General features: G+C 38.4%; 1 protein-coding gene across 2 annotated transcripts in view; it reads right to left on the reverse strand.

Annotated features, from left to right (window-relative positions):
- Positions 1 to 22,533, reverse strand: part of LOC149312619 (semaphorin-3E) — a 208,306-nt gene that overhangs the window by 24,341 nt on the left and 161,432 nt on the right. The window contains exons 6-11 of one of the 2 annotated variants that reach the window (XM_089525013.1): positions 18,258 to 18,377; positions 12,473 to 12,615; positions 9,655 to 9,769; positions 7,973 to 8,042; positions 5,185 to 5,329; positions 56 to 278 (exon numbers count right to left, since the gene is read on the reverse strand). In XM_089525013.1, the coding sequence (XP_089381139.1) occupies positions 56 to 278; positions 5,185 to 5,329; positions 7,973 to 8,042; positions 9,655 to 9,769; positions 12,473 to 12,615; positions 18,258 to 18,377 (816 nt within the window). Of the gene's footprint in view, positions 1 to 55; positions 279 to 5,184; positions 5,330 to 7,972; positions 8,043 to 9,654; positions 9,770 to 12,472; positions 12,616 to 18,248; positions 18,378 to 22,533 lie in introns of both variants that reach the window. The other variant, XM_089525012.1, reaches the window with a different exon arrangement.

Here is a 22,533-nt window from a genome sequence, read left to right on the forward strand (position 1 = left end):
CAGAAAGGAAGAGGAGGAGGAAAATGCCTTTAATCTCTCTTTCTTTGTCATTTACCTGTTCCAATAAATAAGACATCATATTGTCCATCTTCTGCTTCTACTCTGTCTACTGCTATTTGTTTGAGTTTGTATTTTCCATCTGTCTTCACAAGAACTGGTCTCTTATGAACAGGCTTAATAGGCTGATACATCAAGGGATGGCTTCTAGCAAAACGGATAGCTTCATCTGGGTAGTCTTTGGTGCTCCCATACAGACCTCCATTCACTTTGCTAGCACACTGCAAAACACAAAATAAATAAGTGTTTAACATACTTATGGCCTTGAAAAAAATAAATTAATAATGTATGATTTCTCTGCCTTTTGTAATAGTATCTCTGTACCAGTATTATCCTTGAACAGGAAATATCAACTCAGGGTGCATGGGGCCATATACACTAGTCCAATGCTAACCTCCCCATTAATGTATTCACTATTTTTGTGGTAAGCAGAAAGTTCTGATAGTCTACAGGCATCCACTTGTACTACAAGTGGATGCTTGTAGACTCCCAGTTGTTAAGAAAGATGTGCACTGAAAAGAGATGCACAAAATAAGCCTTCAGACTTTCCTATTTAACAGCGGCAGCAACTGAGGGGTTTCATGATAAATTTGCTGTAATTTGATGTGAACGTTAAAGGAGCATTCCAAGATGCCAAGGTCTAGTGCACTGGACAGCTCCTTTAAAAGGTCAGTTTTAATCTGGAGTGAATTCACTGTTACTGATGTGGGAGTCCCCACCCTGCCGTGCTCAAAGGGAGTGGGAATTTTGGGGCCTGGACCCTGTCATCTTTTTGCACAGTTCAGGTTTCTACTGGAAGTGTTTTCCGTCCGGACACTACTCTTGAATAGAGTTATTAAGGCAAGCCTATACCCTTTGTAGTAAAAATCATGGTTTAGAAAAGTAAATAGAAGACATTGATTTTCTAGTATTAAAACAATTAAGTGGGATATGTGAACATTTGCGATCAGTATGGAAGTTGGTAAGTACAGAAACTGGATAAATTGTAGGAAATTAAGCAATTGCTGAACCTGGAGACTCCAGGACATGATTGTCACTTTCGCAAATCATGATTATTCTCAATTAGTTTCCTTTAAATGTGACTTTTCTAAGAAATATCACAGGCAGTAGCACCACTTCTGTTTCCTCACTAACTCAATGGAAACTAATCCTAGAGAAAGTCTTTCTCTTTACCAGAAAGAAAACATTATATGAAATAATTATGTTAAGGATAAGTTGAATAACTTGCATTCCATTGTCATAACCACAAAATGCAGAAGGGAATGTTCTATATCTAGTATCCAGAAAATAGCTTCGTGATTTGAACCAAAACTTGACAGGAAAGAAAAGTTAGCTTTGAGGATATGGTCTTTGCTGATTTTGAGTTAGAAAGGGTAAGACATTTACAGGAGCTTAAGTCTGACAAGTGACCTCCAGCAGTTTGACAAGTACTGTCTAGTTTTTCAGTTCTTACATACTTTGTGGAGTTATACTCTGTCAGTTCTTTTCCTGATTTGTAGTGCATTTTTAATAAATAATAATAAAAATTTTATTTATATACCGCCCTTCCTCAGATCAGGGCGGTTTACAACATTTTGAAAACATTACACACCATTAAAAAACATTACAATAAAAAACAGAAAAGCCCCGAGTTAGCCGGTCCTCTTGCCAGTGAGGAGGAAGGAGGTCCATAGGACAACTTAGTCGGGGAATGCGACTAAGAAAGAGTCTGTTGTGGTAGATAGAATCATAGAGTTGGAAGAAACCACAAGGGCCATCCAGTCCAAAACCCTGCCATGGAGGAACTCATGATCTAAGCACCCCCCAAAAATGGGCATCCAGCCTCTGTTTAAAGAGAAGGAGACTCCACCACCTTGTGAGGGAGCATGTTCCACTGTAGAACAGCTCTTACTGTCAGGAAGTTCTTCCTAAGGTTTAGGTGGAATCTCTTTTTCTGTGGTTTCTAGGTTTGTAGTAGGTATAAAGATCTTGTAACAGATTTGCCATAGCAAAAGTGTAACATGCTAGCAGATATCAAAAATACTTTTTCTCCATTTTAACTTACAGAGTTCACATGTTAACTTTGTTATACACATACTCTGTACAATCTTCTGGGGCCTAGTCATTGAACCTTATAAGATAATGGATAAGAGGGCAACAGTAGAATATAGGTAGTTTTATAGAAATATGAGAGAATGCAAGTCGGAAGGGAGTTAAGACAATTAAGTACAATTTGAGAGAGGGGATGTGATGATCGGTTTATGGGCCAAAGAGAGGTGTAGTGTTAAATCTGTTTAAGCATTCAAAGTATTAGAGCAGTTGCTGTTACAGTGGCTTGCCAGCATATTTATTTTCACTCCAAATATTGTGATCCTGTTATTAATTCTATAATCCCTACTCTTGCCCTTAAGAAAAGTCTAGACTAATACTCTTTTTTTAAAGCTAGAACTCTTGTTAATAGGCTCCCAACATTACCACACTGAAATACTAGGTTCATTTTTAAACTTAGCAACCCCTTTTGAATGAGGGCCTTAGAAATAGCTGAAAATAATCAACAGTCAGGTATTGTGATGATAAACTAATCAGGAGGCAGCAACTTCCTCTCCAGATGGTGATGCAGACTGTTTTCTATGTCTTCCTCTGCCACTGGAGCATTCATATAGTTTTTACACCAGCACTACATCCACCACCTTGACTGATGTAGCAACACCAACCATCAAGATTTCAGCCAGGTACCAAATATATCAGAATTAGGTGTTTTCATCTAGGGCCCATTCCCATTTACCTGTAGATTCGATTCCTGAACCGAATCCTGAAATTGGTTCAGCAAACACGGTGGTTCCCACTATGTTTGCGCTGATTTCAGGATTCCGTTCAGGAATCAACATGCCTGTTTTGACAGGCTTTTTTTTTTTTTTTTTTTTGAGATGGCAAGAGAGGCTTCGTCCTCCCAGCCATATCTCTTCCCTCCCTCCCTCCCTCCTTCCTTCCTTCCCTCCTTCCTCTCCTATTCCTTCCCCCCTGCCTGGGGACCGTGGCAGTGGCGGCAGCAGAGAAGGCTGCGGGCTGCAGCTCATTGGATGTGCCTCCATCCAGCATGCCTCCATCCATCCTCCAATGACGTCCAGGATAGAGGCATGTTCAATGAGCCCTGGTCAGCAGCCTTCTCCACCGCCACTGCCACCGCTGGGCTCCCAGGCAGGAGGTATGGAGGAAAGGAGGAGGAGGAGGAGGAGGAGAGGAAGGAGGGAAGGAAGGAAGGAGGAAGGGAAGGAAGGAAGAAAGGAAGGAGGTATGGCCGGGAGGATGGATGGATGGAGGGAAGCACGACCAGGGCAGAGAGGGGCTGCCAGGGTGGATTCCAATCTGCTCTGGGTTCTCCTTTTTGGGCTGAATCGATTATTGTCAAATAAATCGATTCAGCCCAAAAAGGAGCGGGAAAACTCAGCTCCCTTTTGATGTGGGTTAGGAATTGATTCCAAATTGATTCCCAAGTGGGCACCATAGTGGTTTAAACTGGATCATGATTTGACAAGATCTGGTTTAAACCATAGTGGGAATGGGCCCCTAGAGTGACATTCAATTACAGTACAACCCTAGACATGGCAATTCAGAAATGCTCCATTGTTTACAATAGGGCACACCCAGGTATGTATGTATGGAGATACATCCTGCTACTGTTAAAATAGATACACTGTTTTCCTGAAAAGGAAGTTTTAAATACTTTAATGCAAGTAAAGGATGAAGTTTCCTAACTTGTTATGGATTCTTCTGTTCAAATCTTGCTTCATGCTCTTTAATTGGAACCATTTAGGATTCTGCTGGAAATATTTTAGTAATCATTTATTTCCTCCTTGGATCTTGGAAAGAGTGCGGTTTTTAGAAACATTTCAAGCACAACCACAGTAGCAGGCGCTCCCCATTTAAATTGGATTTTCAATCAATAATGTGAAATAAAATACTCTTTATGTTTACTGGAAACATTCAGTCTCAACTTGTGGCAGGGCTGTAATTGACACTAATAAACTCCTGCACTTGTCAAATCGGGCAGTGTTTATTTTCTTTTTCTTGGGTCTTGGCTAGCATGAACTCTTTGCTCCGGTTTGGTTTTGAAGTGAATTTTCTAATCAGCCAGCAGTGGAATTTTCAACGGCTGCTTGTCATAAAAAGCAAATCATGGGGCTTTCTGCAGAAGCTGAAAGGTCTGCTTTTCCATGAGCTGCCACAGCTGATGAAATAGCAATGCCAAATCCTGTTGAAAAGTTCCAACTCAAGGAGGATTTGAGGATATAATATTTAGATTTAAAAGGAGATTTTTTAAAAGGAACAGTTAGACAGTAACTAGGCCATCAGCATATGGGACAGGGTATTTAATTGTCCTCTGGATTTGCTTTGTGGTGTTGCACCACACTGGGAATCAAACAATTAAGATGACTGACGAGAGAGATGATGAAAGCAACAGAAGAAAGTTTTCTGGACTCTAGTAAGGATTTCCTATAGAATTTTTTCCCCAGTTTTTGGGATCAAATTTAATTAATGCCAATTTTTCTGCCCATGTGCATTCAGTTTCCACTTAGCCAAATTGGAAGAGTATGACTGAAGAAGGTAACAGTACTGCTCCTTAATGAAATTTCAATGCAGAATTGGGAAAAAGTTGCTTTTTGGATCTCAGCTCTCAGAAACCCTTAACCAACGTAACAACAAGGAGTCTGAAGCATAGTCCAAAAAAATATTTTTCAAGTCCTTTGTGGAATGTGACACCAAAGTAGCACTGCACTCCTCTGCCTTTTCCAAAAGAATCCTCATTTCTGGACCAAATCAAGAACATTCTCCACATGTGTTATTTCTGTCAGTAGTGACTACATTGATAAGAGCCACATTTTGCCTTCACCACAGTCATATAGAGTAATGGATGCAATTCACTACTCTAAATTGGATTCCACATTTTCCTTAGCATAGTGAATGACAGCCATTTGCTTATATGAGGATGATTACTCAAAAATAGTGTGATGGGCACTAATCCTCTCAGCTGTTCCTCATTCCCCATTATCATCAGGATTTCCCTGTTTTCTATTTTCAGAAAATAGAAAAAACAATGTTCTATTTCATAATAACAATAAACAAAATTATTATGGATCTTGGACATACCGATCCAGGTCTTGGATATGGTACTTTCCCTTCATACACAGACCAATGATATTCAGGTCCTTCTTTATGAGCGTATGGTCCATTGAAAGCTGCCCGAATACTAGCCATGTGATAGACACATATAGCATATCCTCGAAATATATTGCTACAAAATAGAAGTTATGAAAGATCATAAAACAAAAAGTCTAAATGCAATATAACTGGGCAGTTGAATTAGCTGCTGAAACAAAGCATGGCATAGAAATATGGAAAACCTCAAAGAAAAATAGGTGTGCATAAACATACAGCTTTAATTGACAACACAGATAACGTGCATTTTCTCTTGTTATGAATCAAAAATATTAGCTGATTTGGATAGGTGTTCTTCATGAATTCATTAAATTGCATTTTAAGCAAATTGACCTGATTTGGTCCAACACAAATCTGAATGCAGTTATTCTTTGGGTCTTTTTGCCTCTTCCTAAGTGTTACCATGACTTTTTAGTCTCAAAAGAGAAGTACAAAAATGTGTAGCAGTACCACCAGCAAGTACATTTTGATACTGTTTATCAGTGAACTAGCACTTGCTAAGTGGTTTACAGTGTGTAAGCCAATTGCCCCCAACAAGCTGGGTACCCAACCTACAAAAGGATGGAAGGCTGAGTGAATCCTGGAGCCCTCCTCTAGGATCAAACTTACAATGTTATGATTTAAGCACTGCACCACCAGGGCTCCTTCTAACTCTAGCAGGTAATATTGCCTACTCCTCCCAGATTACAGACAATGTTATTTGCTTGAAAAATATAGAGATGTAGAGGTAAGAAAGGAGGATATGGAGATCAATAGATGAGATTATAAGAAGCATGGGGCAAAAGTATCTAAATGTATCAATTTTCCTGTGCATGTGGTTAGCAGGGGAATTGTCACTGAATTGTCACGAGGCAGACCCAGATTGCTGACATTATGTGATTAATATAATATGTAACCAGGAGCTGCATAAAGTTCCCCATGTTGGTTCTTTGTAGTCTCTGCACCTAGACTCCCCAGTAAACTCATTTCTGGTCCAAAAAAGAGTGTGAATCACCTCTCTTCGAAAACTCCAAAATTGAACAATCACCTTTTGAGTAAATTACTGAGTCTCTTGCATTGTGTAACATAATCTCTCTCTTTCTCTCTCTTTCTCAATATCTCTCAATCTCTTTCTCTCTTTGGTTTTCAATTGCAAAGTTGACTTCCAACCATTTTCACTTTTGCTTTTTCAGTTTTGGCAGTGTCCCAAGTATAGGAAACTGTTCCCTGAACAATCATAATTGTCTACTCCTGCTCTAAAATATATTTGCATTAAAGAAGAAAGGGAGTGAAAGTCTGTGCAGGTCTACTCAGAAGGAATGCTCCTTAAATTCAACCGGAATTAAATCCAAAGAATTATGTATACGATTGCCACTCAAATCAGGTTTGTACAAACTATCTAATGTCAATTATATGTAAAAATGAACATTAGAACCAGCCTGAAAATTGCTCTCATCTATAATGTGGAATCTTCCTGACCTTTCCTCTCTGCACATCCACTGGGAAAATGGGATTATAAAATCAGTGAGATTCAGCATACGATAATTCCTTCTCTTGGGAGCTTAGGCTGCCCCCCTCGCCACTCTCCTTTCACCGACAGGCAAAGACCTTTTAGCTCAAGTTAATAAATAACTGCTTGAAAGGAGCTTTCTTATGGTGGTGGTGGATAGTCTAGTTTTAATTTCTCTGTGTGTGTTTTTTAATGATTTTATATTGTTTTAATTTATACTGTAAAAATGGCAATTTTTAAATTGTGCTTTAATATTACTGGGTTGTGGGGTTTTTTTTTAGCTAATTTTGGCCGGTTACACACCGGCACTTGGGACGTCCGCAGGACGTCCCATTTTTAAAAAGGGGCGTCTCTTCTAGACGCCCCTGGGTCTAATATGGACTTTGTCTGTACAATATGGCGCCGGCCGTTCCACACGGCCAGCGCCATCTTTACGTATCGGACGCATAGCGTCCGAACGTGTCGCGGTGCCTATGACGTCGCGAATGCGCCAGCGGCGCCTCGCGACGTCAGAGGCGCCGCAAGAAGGAGCTCCATTTTGGAGCTCCTTTTTTGCTCCGCGTGGGAGCCGCATGGTGTGGCTGCTACAGCTCCCACATGGAGCAAGCGGCGGCGGCGGCAGACCGCCTCAAAGCAGCGGTCTATAACCCGCCAAAGTTTCATTTCTTTTATTGTAGGTGCCTAGAGTCCAAAACCAGGAGAAAGGCAGCATATAAATGCAATAAAACAAACAAACAACAAACAAACAAGACAAGGACTGCCAGTTACAGTTTTCTCCTATATCTGAACTACACTCAGCCCTCCACTTTTGCAAGTTTAACATTTGTGGATTTGATTATTCACGAGTTTGTCCACTGCATGGCTGGGAGGGGCATGTGTGTGCTCCTCTTCCTCCTCCACCCTTCTGGGCTTATTCCCTTGAGCAAAAAAAGTCCAGGAGGGAGGAAGCAGCCAGGAAGGGCACATGACCGGACCTCCCACCTTTCCCCTTTGGTTGAGGGAAGCCAGCCAAAGCATTGGGGAAGGCAGGAGAGGCATGCATGTGTGGGAGTAGAGAAGTGTGTGCACACACCCCACCCACTTTCCTGCACATATTTTTAGTTTTTCCACTTCCACTTGTGCCCCCTAACCCCTGCATATGTGCAGGGCAGACTGTAGTTCTTTTGGAAAATCAGATTTCAGAAAATGTATCTACCTTTCATTGAGTGCCATCATATCATGATTTCTTACCTTGTAGTGTTGAAAAGTCCAAATATCACTGGGTTTTTGTTATCTCGTGTCTGGAGCAAAAATATATCTTCTGCAAAGTGGAATAAATATTAATTAATATAATGTAAATTACATATAAATAATATAGAATGTCAATAATATAAACATATAAATTATGAAGTATTGGTTAACAATCTCTAATTCTGAATGGAAATTGGTTCAGTGGCTGCTTTTGCTACCTACAAAGCAAACACTATAGGTTTCTCATGATGGGAAGCCATAGTGAGCCATAAGAGTATGTCGACATTAGCCTCACATCCTGAATTCCCACGGGGCTGGTTGCATAGTGTTTACACCACAGAATCTCCAAACCCCAAATCAGGACTGAGATGTTTACACAATATCCAGATTTAATTCAGGTTTTCCATCCCTTGTCGCACATTTTAAAAACTTACCTTTTAGTCCAGGTCTTCCAGAAAATTTGGAGCAAAACATAGCAATGGTTGGGGGCGGGGGGAGTTGCTGCCAGTCTCTCAACAAGTTGCTCTGCAAATATGTGTTGTTCTGGGCTTGCTTGAGGTCAGAACGAGGCTGGATGCTACCTGTGCACTTATCAGCATCACTGGCAAGCTCTTGGGGACCACAGTCACCCAACATCTTCAGCACATAAGGGGAAAATTCATGGGAAATGTGGGGGCTAGAATATTTTGGAGGCATTCCAGAGTATTCTGGGAAGTGTAGACAAGCTTATGGACTCACACTTTGCTCCCCATTTTCTGTTGGGGCCATGAAAAGTTCAATAAACACAGTTTACTGCTGTGATTGAGCCTTACAGTAAAGTTAATTTTGCCTACAGTTAGTTAAACAAAGCAACTTTATAGCCAATAATATTGTATGAAATGGATTTGTTTCAGATAAATTAGTTAAGCTTAACCACAGTTTGCTAGGACTGGGCAAAACAACAACTATAATCAAAAATGGGAGCAGAACCTTCCAATCCACTTAATGCATCTATGCTAGAGGAAGAGAAGCAAAAAGAGACCTGTGCAAGCTCAAGATTTACTTCAATGTGTTTCTATCATGATAAGCAGAGCCATACTCCAAACCCCAGAGTTATACATTACCTGTTTTTCAGATCCTTTAGAATTCCAGGAGCTATGGTGCACCACTGTGACCACAGATATATTTTTTTGGAGGGGGGGGGGCTGCTGTTGTTGTCACATTATGGTCATTTCTGGACACTACTTTTTGCCTTTTGGGCCATTTGGGAGTTGCCTTTTTGTGTACCTGTATGTGACTACTCAGAGCAATCCCTGAAACAGCATTTTTAACTGTCTTAAAGCTTTTTTTCCCCCAGTGGCTTATTTTTGGTGGTAAAATGGGGTTTGGTTGGGTAACTGTGGGCTTAGGATGTCAATGTTGTTCCAAGAGTTACATTGCAGCCTACTGAAGGGCCATGTGCATGATTTCAATTAATAAGTGGGAAATCTGGAACAAGTTGTAGGGGTCCAATTGTCATCAGCCCAAGAGAGCATATCCAAAGGTGATGAGTACTCAAAGAGTTGCAGTCTTACAATATCTGCAGGGCTGACTTTTTCTCTCCTGCGGTTTATGATAAGGTATGAACCAGTTCATAGAATACCAAGCACTTCTGGACTCCAAGTTCACCACTGGCTAATGTCTTTATCAAGCATGAAACTCACCCAGCTCATCAAAATGTGTGTCAATGCCATTCATCCCTGGCACAGAACAGATCAATCTTGTTTTGAGAAAAGTTGTCCATTTATTCACCAGCACCCTTTGTCCGCCCATATCATTCTGGAGATGAAGGAAAAAGAAAGAGAACAAAAGCTAAGGATCAAGATGTTGTGCCTTAGAGGGTCCCTATTGCCTACTGCTTTATTAGCAGCTAGGGGGAGAAAATCTGGACCAGAACCATAAAATGAGAAGGATTTTTATACACTGTTCTTAAGGTAAAATTCTCCTTTTGAAAACTAACCCTTATTATAGCTTCTGACATATGGGGCAAATGATCTTATTAGAAATTGTACGTTTTGTTCCATGAACAATTATATGGAGTAGGAGAAATAAGTTTTAATCACCCTTTATGATAATCCTGATCTATTCTAGTGGCAGAGGAAGACAACTATTGACAGTTATCTAATTTATGAGTTTCCTATATCACCAATTTTTTTGGTCAAAAGAACTTTGGAATAAAAATGTATACTGATTCAATTTAAACATTGTCCAAGAAGTTTACTTTTGAATTTGAATAAGGAGATGGTGCAAAGCTTCAGCAATCATTGCTTTCCTAACATCTTGAAAGGACAGGCAAGAATTGTTTCTTGTTCCCTCATGACTGAAGAGAGACTATAACATCCTCCTTTAAAAAAAAGGAAGACCTCTGATTCATGACATGAGAAAGCAAGATAGTTCCTCTTCAGACGTGACACAAAAGTAAGGGTAAGAGGACACAGAGATACAGTGCTTTTCAAACTGCCTACTGAGCATCACAGCCCAAATGGATCTCAGATGCTACAAGTCCTTAAAAGGATTGACTCACATTAGTAGACAAAAGGTACAAGTGGCTGTTGGAATGAGTAGGAGAGGTTGCTTTTCTGATCACTTTGGAGTTTGGTGCCCCTTTGTTCCCTCAGTTCATATGTTGCCACTGAGCACAATCACCATTGCAGTTATGCTCTCTTTTATGCATCAGAAGCATCATGTGAGGACTTATGAAACTGCTTCTATACAGTAACTCTTACCCACACAATGTGTAGAATAGTTTATTTCATCAAAGGTACACAAAGAGCTCTCTTACTATCAGCATACATTTTTAACTATGGAGATCTTTTATGGGATCAGACTCTACACAGCAAGATTCTCTATGTATTATTATGGTCATCATGTATAGTGGTTCTATGCTTTTGTCAAGAAGTGATTTATTACCTAGACTGGTTCTAGGACCTTGAGTATGAAACTGTTATTTGTCATTGAATTATCAACTTGAAACCATAAATAGCTTATGCAGATTATTATTCCTAAACCTACAGTCTATCCAGGACAGAGAGTTATCAACATTCTCATTAAAAGTTGTGGTTTGTTACATATTTTTAATTAAAATCATGACCATAAACTTGTTTTAAGTGTCTGCATATTATTAATCCCTTTAAAATGATTACTCAGTTTTGGCAACTCAATGAGCCAAATACATTAGCCAGCTAAATTTTTTCTTTTATTAATCACCTTAGCATTAGCTCAGCGAGATTAGGAAAGAAGCCTCACATTTGTTTATTCCAGAACCCAATTACTTTACTGAACTCATGTCAGAGCATATGGTGTGAGTGCAGTAAGTTTAAAGAGAATGATTGCTTTGGGTAAATGCAGGTAAAACTTGGAAGAAAAGAAAAACTAACAATTTGCAAAAGAAATGGCTCCACTTCGAAGGAGGAAATACACATAGAAGTGTTCTTATCACATTATACCCAAATGGATGGAGCTCTGAGGTGAGCTCTGAAATGACCAGTTCTAAAGGTTTGCCACAGAAATACACTGAAACACCTCCCACTGAAATCTGGTACAGATATTACTGATCTAGTTTGTATTGATATGCAAAAAGGATAGCACTCCATTATTATTTTCCTTGGAAAAGGACAAGACTAAAAAGAGGTTTCTGCTCATGTAGAGTGTCTCCATGTGAGCAAAACCACTTATTTTCCAGTGTCCTCACTTAAATGGAGAGTCTCCATGTAAAAAGGATTTTTTTCTTTTCAAACTTGTCACTTGGCATAAGAGGAAAGTGACAATGTTTTCAAACAGAGCAAAACACTCCTCTTTTCATTTGTTGATTCAAACAGGGGAAAATGGCTGGATGGAGCTTTTATTGAGGTTATTGAGACTTTCATCTCACATACACAAAAAGCTCCCATTTAATCTCAAGGACACAAACATTTCAGGAAACATGTATGGAATAATGTTATAAAGCCCTAATTCTGAGTATATAAAGTAAGTTCCATGAAAATATATTGCTCTTCTAAGAAAAACGTAATATGGATTAGATTTTAAAAAGCACCACACCAAACCAAGCAAGGCTTTTTGGTTTCTTCTGTCATGCTTAGTGCTGAGATTTTGGGATTTAATATCTCCTCCCTTTGGGAACATAGCCATTTCAGAACTCAGATAAGGAACAGACCAAATTTTAACATGCAACCTTTCATTCAAGCAGCTCTTTCTTTCCATACCGCTTTCTCATGCTTCCCTTTATGCCTCTACTCAAGTTTTATTTGATGCCACTCAATATATGAGCTCTGCAGACCATAACTGAGCTATGCCAGAACCACAGTTTGGTGGGTGGCCATGGCTACATCAGTAGATGTTTGTCTGTTTGATATGGGTGCCTAGGGACTGAGGCTTGGATTTTTGCTACTGTTTTTCTTTCACTTTTAGCATGTTTCCAAAGTTGCAGACAACAAACTAAGTAGCATACTGTAAGTAAAAGGGTCATCAAAAGGAGTTTCTTACTGCACACACTCTTCCCACTCTGGAATAGATAGCATGAGCTCCTGTCTCCGCCTCCAATGCTTTTTCCGTAAAGAAGAAGTACACCTTGTTATCTTCCTGGTCTTCATTGTCAGGAATCAGAAAGGAGCTAACAAATTTAGGTTCTTTATGAGACAAAGAAAGGAAAAGAACAGAAAATGATCAAATTTATTCAAGAAACTCTGAGCATTCAAGCATACACATGCATGCCATGAACATGCTTAATTTTCAGCTTTGAAATAGTAAGATGCAGGCATTGGTTGGGCAAAAGTAGGCAACCAGGGTCTGTCCGGACCTTGTTTTGGACTACTAATTCCCTTAGCTCAAGCCAACATCATGAATATTAATAGACTATAGAAGCGATAGGGCAATATATCAGTCTGTCTATCCCAACACTGAAACATCTCTTGATAGGGAAATGAGAATTTCAATTGGTTTGTTTTTCTGATAATAATTTTCCCGTATGAGCAAATTTGACGGAAACAATTTTAGATTTTAAAAAAATGAATGTGCATGTAAAATTGATTCAATTCAACCATCTAGGCAGAGGATTTGGGGTGCTTAGCTATGTTGAAATCCTGGCTTTGAATCACTGCATATTCAAGCATGTTTTTGGTCTTTAATTAGGGTTGTCACTTCTTCTTTCTGACAATTTTCTAACTTTTAACAGCTATAATGTCTAATTAACAATTTGTAAGCTGCTCTGATAGCCTTTTAGCTGAAGATCAGGGTATTTATTATTATTATTATTATTATTATTATTATTATTATTATTATTAGGCAGATTGGTGCAAGCACAACACGATCATCTCTGCCTTGGAAACTGTTGCACATAATTTATTTTGCCAGTGCAGATAGCTGAGCATTTTGTTCAGTTCATTTTTGCTATCATCTTGGGACCTTCAAAGTTGGGACTAAAACTAGCAGCAGATGTATCAGATTTAGTATGATGCTGACATCATAGTCAACAATCTATGGTGTTAGCTGTTTTGAACCTAAATACTATAGCTATTTAAATCTCTGGTTTCAGTTTTATTCTTATCTAGTTGTGCATGAGTAAAGGCCCAGGATTTAGAAGTAGAAGTATGTAGGAAGGGGAACAGGGTGTACTGGCACAGAAAATCTCAAGGAAGAGCTGCTTCAGCTTTCGCCTTTCTTTGCACAAACTTAGAACTAAATAAAAGACCTCACCTGCAACCAAAAGCTGGCATGCAGGGCATTGTCTTAAAGAATTAACAAAACTGCAGACTTAAAATTAAACTTTCCAATCACCTAGGAGCTAAAAAGCAGCACAGCAGTAAAACAAATAAATAAAAATTGCAAGCCCAAATTGTGGTGATGGGGTAAGGGCTGGCTCCCACAAAGGGGAAATAATTTTAGACTGAATGACAACATATATTATAATATGGTGTACATGTCATACACAGGCAAATATGGTATTGTAGCACTGGGTCTGCAGCTTGATATAGGTTGCTCAGCAGTGAACAGGTAAACAGATTCTCTCTGCTTTCTGAGTGAGAGCAGTGCTAGAGAGAGTCTTTATGTATACCTTCTAACTTCCTATTTAAACATAGCTACAGACTTTGGAAACCATGTTTTCTATCAATGTGCTGCCCTATTTTTTGAAGCCATCTGGGTTTAATTGGGATGAAAGATAGTCTTAACTTGGGTTTGTACCAAATGGAAAGGATAATTTCTCAACCAATTCAAACACCTAGAAATTCAAAATTCTTTCACGGAGAAAAAACTGGAATGTTCTCCATTTTCTTTTCCCTTCAAAACACTTTTTGATTTTTTCTTAAATAATTTGAAGGAAGATCAAAATAGCTGCCTCCTTTAATAACTTTAATACTTATTGAGGACTGCATTAGCTTACAGCTGTAAACCGCTTAGACACTGCTAGTTCAGTATGAAGCGGTATATAAATGAAGCTGTTTGATTATTATAAGTGACAGTAGTTGAATATATACAAAGAACAGGTGAGAGGATTGTTCCTCCAGCAACTAAATTTATTGAAGAAATGCAGTGTTAAGTAGCTTTCATAATAACAGGCTGTAATTGAAATATAACTTTGCATTTGTGTTTCTTCTTTTTAAAATAAGGATATCTGGTATAAAGTCTAACATGTTTCAGATAACAGCAAACCAAAAGGCCAGGAGGAAAATGGGTGGTTAATAGTATGGTACTATGGCTGTCTAATGAAAAGTTCATCCCCACTGAGTTTAATAGCATCTACTTAAAAGTAAACATGCTAATGAAGTGGCAGAGTGGTTTGGTGAAGTTGAGAACATATTTTTTTCTTGAATTACTGCATCAGTTTTATGAATTTTGAGTGAAACAGTGTCCCTAAAGTCCTGCCTAAAGTACAAACATATATGCATTTGCAACATAAGATTCCTGGTAAACAGGAATGGAACAGCAGAGCTTTACAACCACAGTCTCTAAGGAGATAAAAAAAGACATACTTAAATGGTTTCATGTGAGTGAATCTTCTCAGAACATATGGAGAACATCAGATTTGAAAATATTTGTGTAGGTTCAACTTCCATATCAATATTTTTTTCATACGCACAGAAAAGAACTAAGATCTTTTCCCAACCTCACTCTCTGGGGTTCATTAATTTTAATTTATATTTACCTGAAACTTGGCATGGAATTGATGGAACCATCTGCGGCTCTATACTAAACAAGAATCAGAGCCATTGATCTATATGGACTTGGCACTGGGAGTAAGCCCTGGATGTTTGTAGTAATACGGGGAGGTGCAGGTTGAAACTCTTTTGTTGCTTTTGTTATCAAGCCAGAACCATGTGAAAACATCAATTTGAATTTATCATGGCAAACCAAATGCTAAAGTTTATATTTGTAATAGCTGTGAATATACATCCACCTCTGTAGAATTATCTAGCACTACAGGAAAGGATAATGAGCCATGTGACATACTGGCATTAATGAAACACATAACTTCTGTGCTAACCTAAACACCCTCAAAGTAACCTAAATACCCCCTTTTAACTTAGCTCCTATGTAATTATGTGAATTTCCAAGAAAAACAACAACTCCACAGATTGTCTTAGTAGCGTCCCTGGGAACTGCACATATAAAATAGAATCCTTTACCAAAGTTGTTCCTTGGGAAGTGGACTTACGTATGTGAGAAACCCAGAACATGATCTGACAAATTAAAAGAAATTTCAAACCAAGAAAAGGGATGCTGTTTGATCAACAGGGGGACACATTATATGATCTGAATAAAATTAGAAGACGGAAGCAAGTGAAAGGATGGTAGATTGTTTTTTTAAAGAAGAACCCAAAATGTTAGAAAGTGACATATAAGAGGCCCTAAAAGTACTTGGAAGAAATAAATTGCAAGGATCAGATGGAATACCAACAGAGTTGTTTCAAGACATAGAGATGAAATCCATTCTGATTCTAACCATAATATGGCAACAAATATGGGACACAAAGCAGTGGCCCGCAGAGTGGAAACACTCTACATTCAATCCTCAGTAAAAGGGACATGAAGGATTGTAGAAATCATCTGAGTGTTGTATTGATATCCCATGCAAGCAAAGTGATGTTCAAGATTTTATAAGAAAGACTTTTACCATATATAAAACAAGAAATATCAGAACTCTAAGCTGGGTTCAAAAGAGGAAGAGGACCTGGAGATCATATTGCTAACATATGCTGAATCATGGAGAATTTCAGAAGAAAACAGCCTGTGCTTTATGGATTATAGCATAGCCTTTGGTAGGCTTTAATAGGTATCACGAAAAACTATGGTTTGCTCAAAAAGGGGGGAACAGATGACATTGCATCTTATCACTCTATTAATTTATACATCAAACATAATAATAGAGAAAACAGGATTATAGCTGGACAACTGAGGTGTATACATCTGAAGAAGGAACACCAGCAATTTAAGATATGCATAGACCCCATATTACTTGAAGAAAATAGAAAGGACCTGGAATGTCTGAGAATGGAAATGAAGGAACAAAGTTCAAAAGCAGGGCACAGTAGACTATTAAGGGAACAATAAAAATGACCACAGATGATTTGTACAAATTTAAAATTGGTAATGAAGACTCAGTAATAGTCAAGATTCTCTATACTTTGGCTCAGTCACTAATCAACATGGAGATTGTCATAAAGAAACTAGACGAAGACTAATATTTGAAAAGCCAGCCATGACGGAATTAGATAAGATCCTCAAATGCAAAGATATATACTTAAACACCAAAGTCAGAACCATTCATGTCATAGTATCTCCAGTTTCATTGAATAGTTGTAAAACCTGGTCAATGAAATCAGCCATGAGAATCAACTCATTTGAAATGTTGTTCTGGAAGAGAGCTCTGGGGATATTGGGACAAAACTACAAGCGGGGGGTGGGGGGTGGGGGGGCGGTGGGTGGGGGGCAGTGGGCAAGGTGTCCATTCAAATAATAATTTGCCTTCAGTCTCTAAATTTCTAGCATTGCAAAGAGTGAGACACAAAAATCATTTACACTTGGAACACTTGTGAGTATGCATTCCTTTGGTAACTTTGCCTTCACTTTTCCCCGGATGAAAAACATACATTTCGAAATACTCAACTGAAGTTTTAAGTTCAATTATAGAAAGTTGGAGACTGCCAAAAACATGAATAAAGAGGTCTTATAGCAGACCAAGCATGATCCAAGCTTTGGCAATCCTTCTTCACATCCATACTCTATGCACATATCATATGGAAAGTGTGGTTAGACATGGAGAAAGGATGTGTGGAAATTTGATGGAAAGGGAAACATCAATTGATTAAGATATGCAGATGACAACATATTGCCAACAAAAAACAGCAAAAACTTTGAATGACTTCATAGGTGAATATAAAGAAAACAAAAATAATGATCAGAGAGGATATACGTAAAGTGTGGGGCAAAGATTGAAATTGTGGAAGAGTTTCTGTACCATGGTTCAGTCATTAATCAAAATGGAGACGGTCAAAGATATCACAAGAAAACTGTGAACTGGAAAGGCAGGTATTGAAGAAACTAGGTAAGATCCTCAAGCGTAAAGACATATCATTAAATACCAAAGTCAGAATCATCAGTGCCACAGCACTTCCAATTTCTATGTATTGAGGTGACAGCTAGACCATGAAGAAAGCTGACAGGAAAAAATAATAATGTAGTTTTGGAGGAGAGTTCTGCAGATGAAAAAAAGACAAAAGGGTGTAGGAGCACATTAAGCTTGGACTCCTCCTAGAAGCCAAAATGATAAAACAGGATTCACTGGGAAAGATGATAATGTCTGACAAAATGAAAGGCAATAGTAAAATAGGAAGGCAACAATACAGGTGGATTGCTTCCATCAAGGAAGCCTTGGCCCTGAGTTTGCAAGATCTGAGCAGGGCTATTAATGACTGGGACTCTTGCAGGCTTATCTTTTTTAGGTTGTCATAATTTGAAGTGTCTGCTGTTGTGTCTCTTCCAAATTATGGCAACCCTAAAGTGAACCTATCAAGGGAGGTGCTTGGCAAGATTTGTCCTCTGAGGCTGAGAGAATGTGACCTGCTCAAGTTCAAAACTAGGTTTCTTTGGCAGAGCGAGGATTCGAACCCTGGCCTCCAGAGTTGTAGTCCAATGTTCAAATGGCCAATGAAGCCTAATGCTAGCTCTCTCCCAAACTGGACTTGATGGTCAAACAACAACAAATATCTGCTCTCTAACTTGGCAAAAATAGTAGTTTCATTTTTAATGAAGATGTCTTACGGACCCCTTGTACCTTTCAGCAGTCGGTCATCATCTGGTTCAGTCCGGATGTGTGCAATGCGGCCCATTGTGCGGAAGATTGCTGCATCTCTTCCCCAATAGTCACTGTACAGCCCAGCAAACAATTCTCCACCTGAAGAACAGATGTATCAATAATAAGCACAGAGGAGTGCCATGCTTAAACAACACACTTAATCACAGAGTTAGCATTTGACAACTTCTGCTTAGTATGAACAAGAGTCATTTTACACAAGCAGCATCAAAGTTAGTAAACCTTTTCATGAACTGGGATCACTGCAGCAATACATACTTGAATGTTCCCCAACAGCCTTTTCCCTCAAAAAAGAATCTCCATGTATGTAGAAAGCTAGTATGTCAGGAAGAAAAGTTCAACATAGATTTCCCCATGCCATCAGCTGTATTGTTATGTTCAGGGACTTCTCTTCCCCCAAGGAGCAGCATTCAAGCTTTAATTTGTCATCAGAGCTGAGGATAAAACCAAGTCTACTTACTTTTGGTGTTTATACACCCCTTGCCTAAAATATGCAGACAATCGAAAGGAAGAAGACTAAACATACTATGCATTTTGCAAGTGTCAGAAATGGAGAGCTATGCGTGGCTCAACATACAACACTCCATGTAAATGGACTGGAGGCAACTGAAGTGATTTTGTAAGAAGCCTAAATTTTGGACTTTTCTGTTTCTTGTGCATGAATGTATGTGTACTCAAGTCACCTGTCCCTTTACGGAGACCACATGAATTTCATAGGTTTATGAAATAGGCATTTTTGCCATTTCCTTCCTCTGAAATATAGTCTATAGTAGCTCATATCTGTTGGCAATCTCCTGTCAAGTATGAACCAGCTTTTATTTCTAGGATGTTGTTGGGGAATTCCACTAGCCTGATGAAAAATTCTGGAAAACACAGTACAGTGGGCCTTTGGCATCTGCTGGGGTTTGGGTGCAGGATCCCCCATACCATGGATGCTCAATTCTCACTACAAACAATGGCATAGTAAAATGGTATCCCTTATTAGAAAAATGGCAAAATCAAGATTTGCTTATTGGGTTTATTTATGTATTTATTGTGGCACGGGATATTTTCAAGCTGTGGATGGTGGAATCTGTAGATGCAGAGTCCATGGATAAGGAAGACCAACTATAGTTTGTTGCATGCAGCTAGGCGGTTGACCAAGCATGGTTACAGGCTACTTCACTGGCTACTGGTCTGTTCTTGGGCACAATTCAAAATGTTGTTTTCAACCTTTGAAGCCCTACATGGCTTGGTCCAAACTATCTGAAAGACCATTTCTCCTAACACAAATGAGCTCAAGGGATTTAGCTCAGTCCCAGCACCTTCCCAGGTGCATTTGGTGAGGACTCAGGAGAGGGCCTTCTCTGTGGCTACTCTCAGGCTAGTCTTTTGTTCCCCTCTCATTCTGCCAGCAGGTGAAGATATTATTATTATTATTATTATTATTATTATTATTATTATTCAGGAAAACCTTTCAATTTTAATTATAGAGCAGTCATGTGTGTGTGTGTCCGTTAAGTGGTGTGATGCATTTTTTAAAAATATTTTATTGGACATTATAAATGTTTCAAATATTTTTACCTGATTTTATTCATGTTTTTACATTCTTTTTAACTTTTGTAAACTAATATTTTTGATTGCTCTTTTAAAGTATGATGGTAAATATGATTGTAAGCTTCCTTGAATCCCATCTTGGGAGAAAGATAGGATATAGAAGTAGCAATAGCAAGTACATTTCTATACTAATTATCAGTGAACTAGCACTCCTTTAGCAGTTTACAATGTGTAAGCCAATTGCCCCCAACAAGGTGGGTACTCATTTTACTGACCTACACAGGGTTGAAAGGCTGAGTGGACCTAGGAGCCCTCCTCTAGGATTGAATTTACAATGTTGTGGCTGTAGTACTAGCATTTAACCACGGCATCACCAAGCTGCCTTTAAATTAAGGGATATTAAATAAATTAATTAATAAAGGATGGTTCTAATAAAGGTATTTGGAGTTTTGTTTCATGGACCAATCTACTTTTCAAATCATAGTGGTACTTGCTTTTCAAAGTGTATTTCATTTATTCAACACAAGATGGCACTTGTATACCACAAAAGAAAATGAAGCAAGTGCTTACACAGGGAAATAAAATCAACTCTTTGCCTTTCCAAATGAAACTTTGTGGATATTTTATTGGTCTTTTACCAAAAATCCCACAAACTAAGTTTCAAACTTATCCTTAAGCAAATTTAACATATCTGACACAATTAACTATCTTTAGCCATTTTTAAAAAAACTATATTCTCAATATTCATGAGTGCTATTGTATTTTCTGAAGGATTTGCCATTCATATTTGCTGTTTGCATAAAAATGAGGAATTCATTTTGGTTTAAGTGGTGTATTTGAAATTAATGGTGCTATAAGACTAAATAGTGGTTTTCTATAGTGTGAAGAAGTATAGAAACTATAGCAGCTATAGCTACAGCAAGCTCAGAGATCAGCCCAAGTGGAGTATTGCCTTAGGTTTTGCTTAACTGAGAAACATAGTGCTTTGCAATCCATGTGCTACTGAAGTAAAAGAACATATTAGCAAGGATTTGAAAAATAACTTCTTAGAGACAATATATGGGATGGCACTGAAATGTGAGGCTCTCCAAATACCGGAGCAATCATTTCATGTGCTTCTTAATTGTGGAGTGAATGTCGTTGCATATATAGCCAAAACTGTGGTGGCCTCCATGTCAGTGGGGCAATACATATATTCCAGGTTTCAGGCCAAACTTTTAAGAAGCTATCCAAGATGTTGACTCTATGCTGTAAATAAGCTTCAGCACCTTGGACAGATCTTTTAAAATCTGGGTTTAAACCTGGATTCACTACATCACTGGAATAGGAGCCACTAGTTGCAGGTTGTTTGTTTGGTTGTTACATCCTACTTATTTGTATTATTGACTGTTGTTTTTAGGTCAGTGTTATGTGTGAAGCCAAAAAAGAAAGAAAGAAAGATGAAGAACAACGATGAACCATTTTTGTCTAATCACAATAATAGCCTATTACCCAACCTAATCTAATTTGACACCATTTTAACAGCCATGGCTCAATGCTATGGAATTCTGAGATCTGTAGTTTTGGAAGACATTTAGCCTTTTTTGTCTGAGAACTCTGGTGACACAACAAACTACAATTCCCAGAATTGCATAGCACTGAGCCATGGCAGTTAAAGTGTTGTCAACTGGATTATTTCTGCAGTGTGGATGCAGCCTTAGATGCAGAAATTTGTTTATAGATGCCAATACACATGTTGACTAAGGTAAGTCTATTTAGGCTACATTGATTTCAATGAAGTGTTCAGATCCCTCAAATGAATAATCCTATTAATACTTGCTTGGAACTAAATATCTAGAGGCTCACTTGGACTTTTAGTCCATATGATAGATCTGGAGATATAGCAGAGTTTATTGATGCAAACAACCCTTTTCAAGAGTTTCAAAGTACTGGTGCACATACACACATACATCTTGGATTATGTATGCATATTGCACATGCACATTCTTATGTAAATGAAAACAATCCCAGATTGATTTTGTACCATTTGGAAATAGTTCTTTCTTTCCCTGCTTTTCAGACACATGACAGTACGTGTTAAGGTAACTGTCAACATTCACTGGGAACTGTCATTCACAAAAAAATTGACTGGGGATTGTCGGCAGTCCTGACTGAATTCTGACATTTAACTAGACATTAAATATTATGTGAACTGCAACTTGTATAAGGAATTTGTGCACATATGTGCTCTGCATTGTTTTGTTTTCTCAGATTAGACAGTGCTGGCAGATTGAAGACTATGTATAAGTGATGAGATGAATTCCAAAGCTGCATTTTTGAAATTTTGTTCAGTGGATAAATATAATTTCTTCAAGGAAGTATTCTCTGATCGAGAGCCAAGTGGTATCTAGAACTCGGTACATCCAGCACCCTGGGGGTATTTGAGCATTTGCAAAGGCATTTTCACTTTAAACACAGAAAGGGCCATTCTTACTGAAGAGAACTTGTCTTCAGTTTGAGATGCTGCTATTATTTATAGTCAGATTTGAGATATAACCTGTGAATATTGTTGGAATCAAACATTTTTCTTGATAGATATGAAAGAAGCCCTGCTTTAGATATTGAACTACATATATAATACAGAAAACATAGGACATAATATAAAGTTAAATACTTCAGATCCATCTCTGATTTCAACAGAATACACCAGAGATTAGGCTTA

The sequence above is a fragment of the Sceloporus occidentalis genome, unplaced genomic scaffold (assembly GCF_023333645.1).
Source record: "Sceloporus occidentalis isolate IW3139 unplaced genomic scaffold, rSceOcc1.0.p SCAF_5, whole genome shotgun sequence".
NCBI lineage: Eukaryota > Metazoa > Chordata > Lepidosauria > Squamata > Phrynosomatidae > Sceloporus > Sceloporus occidentalis.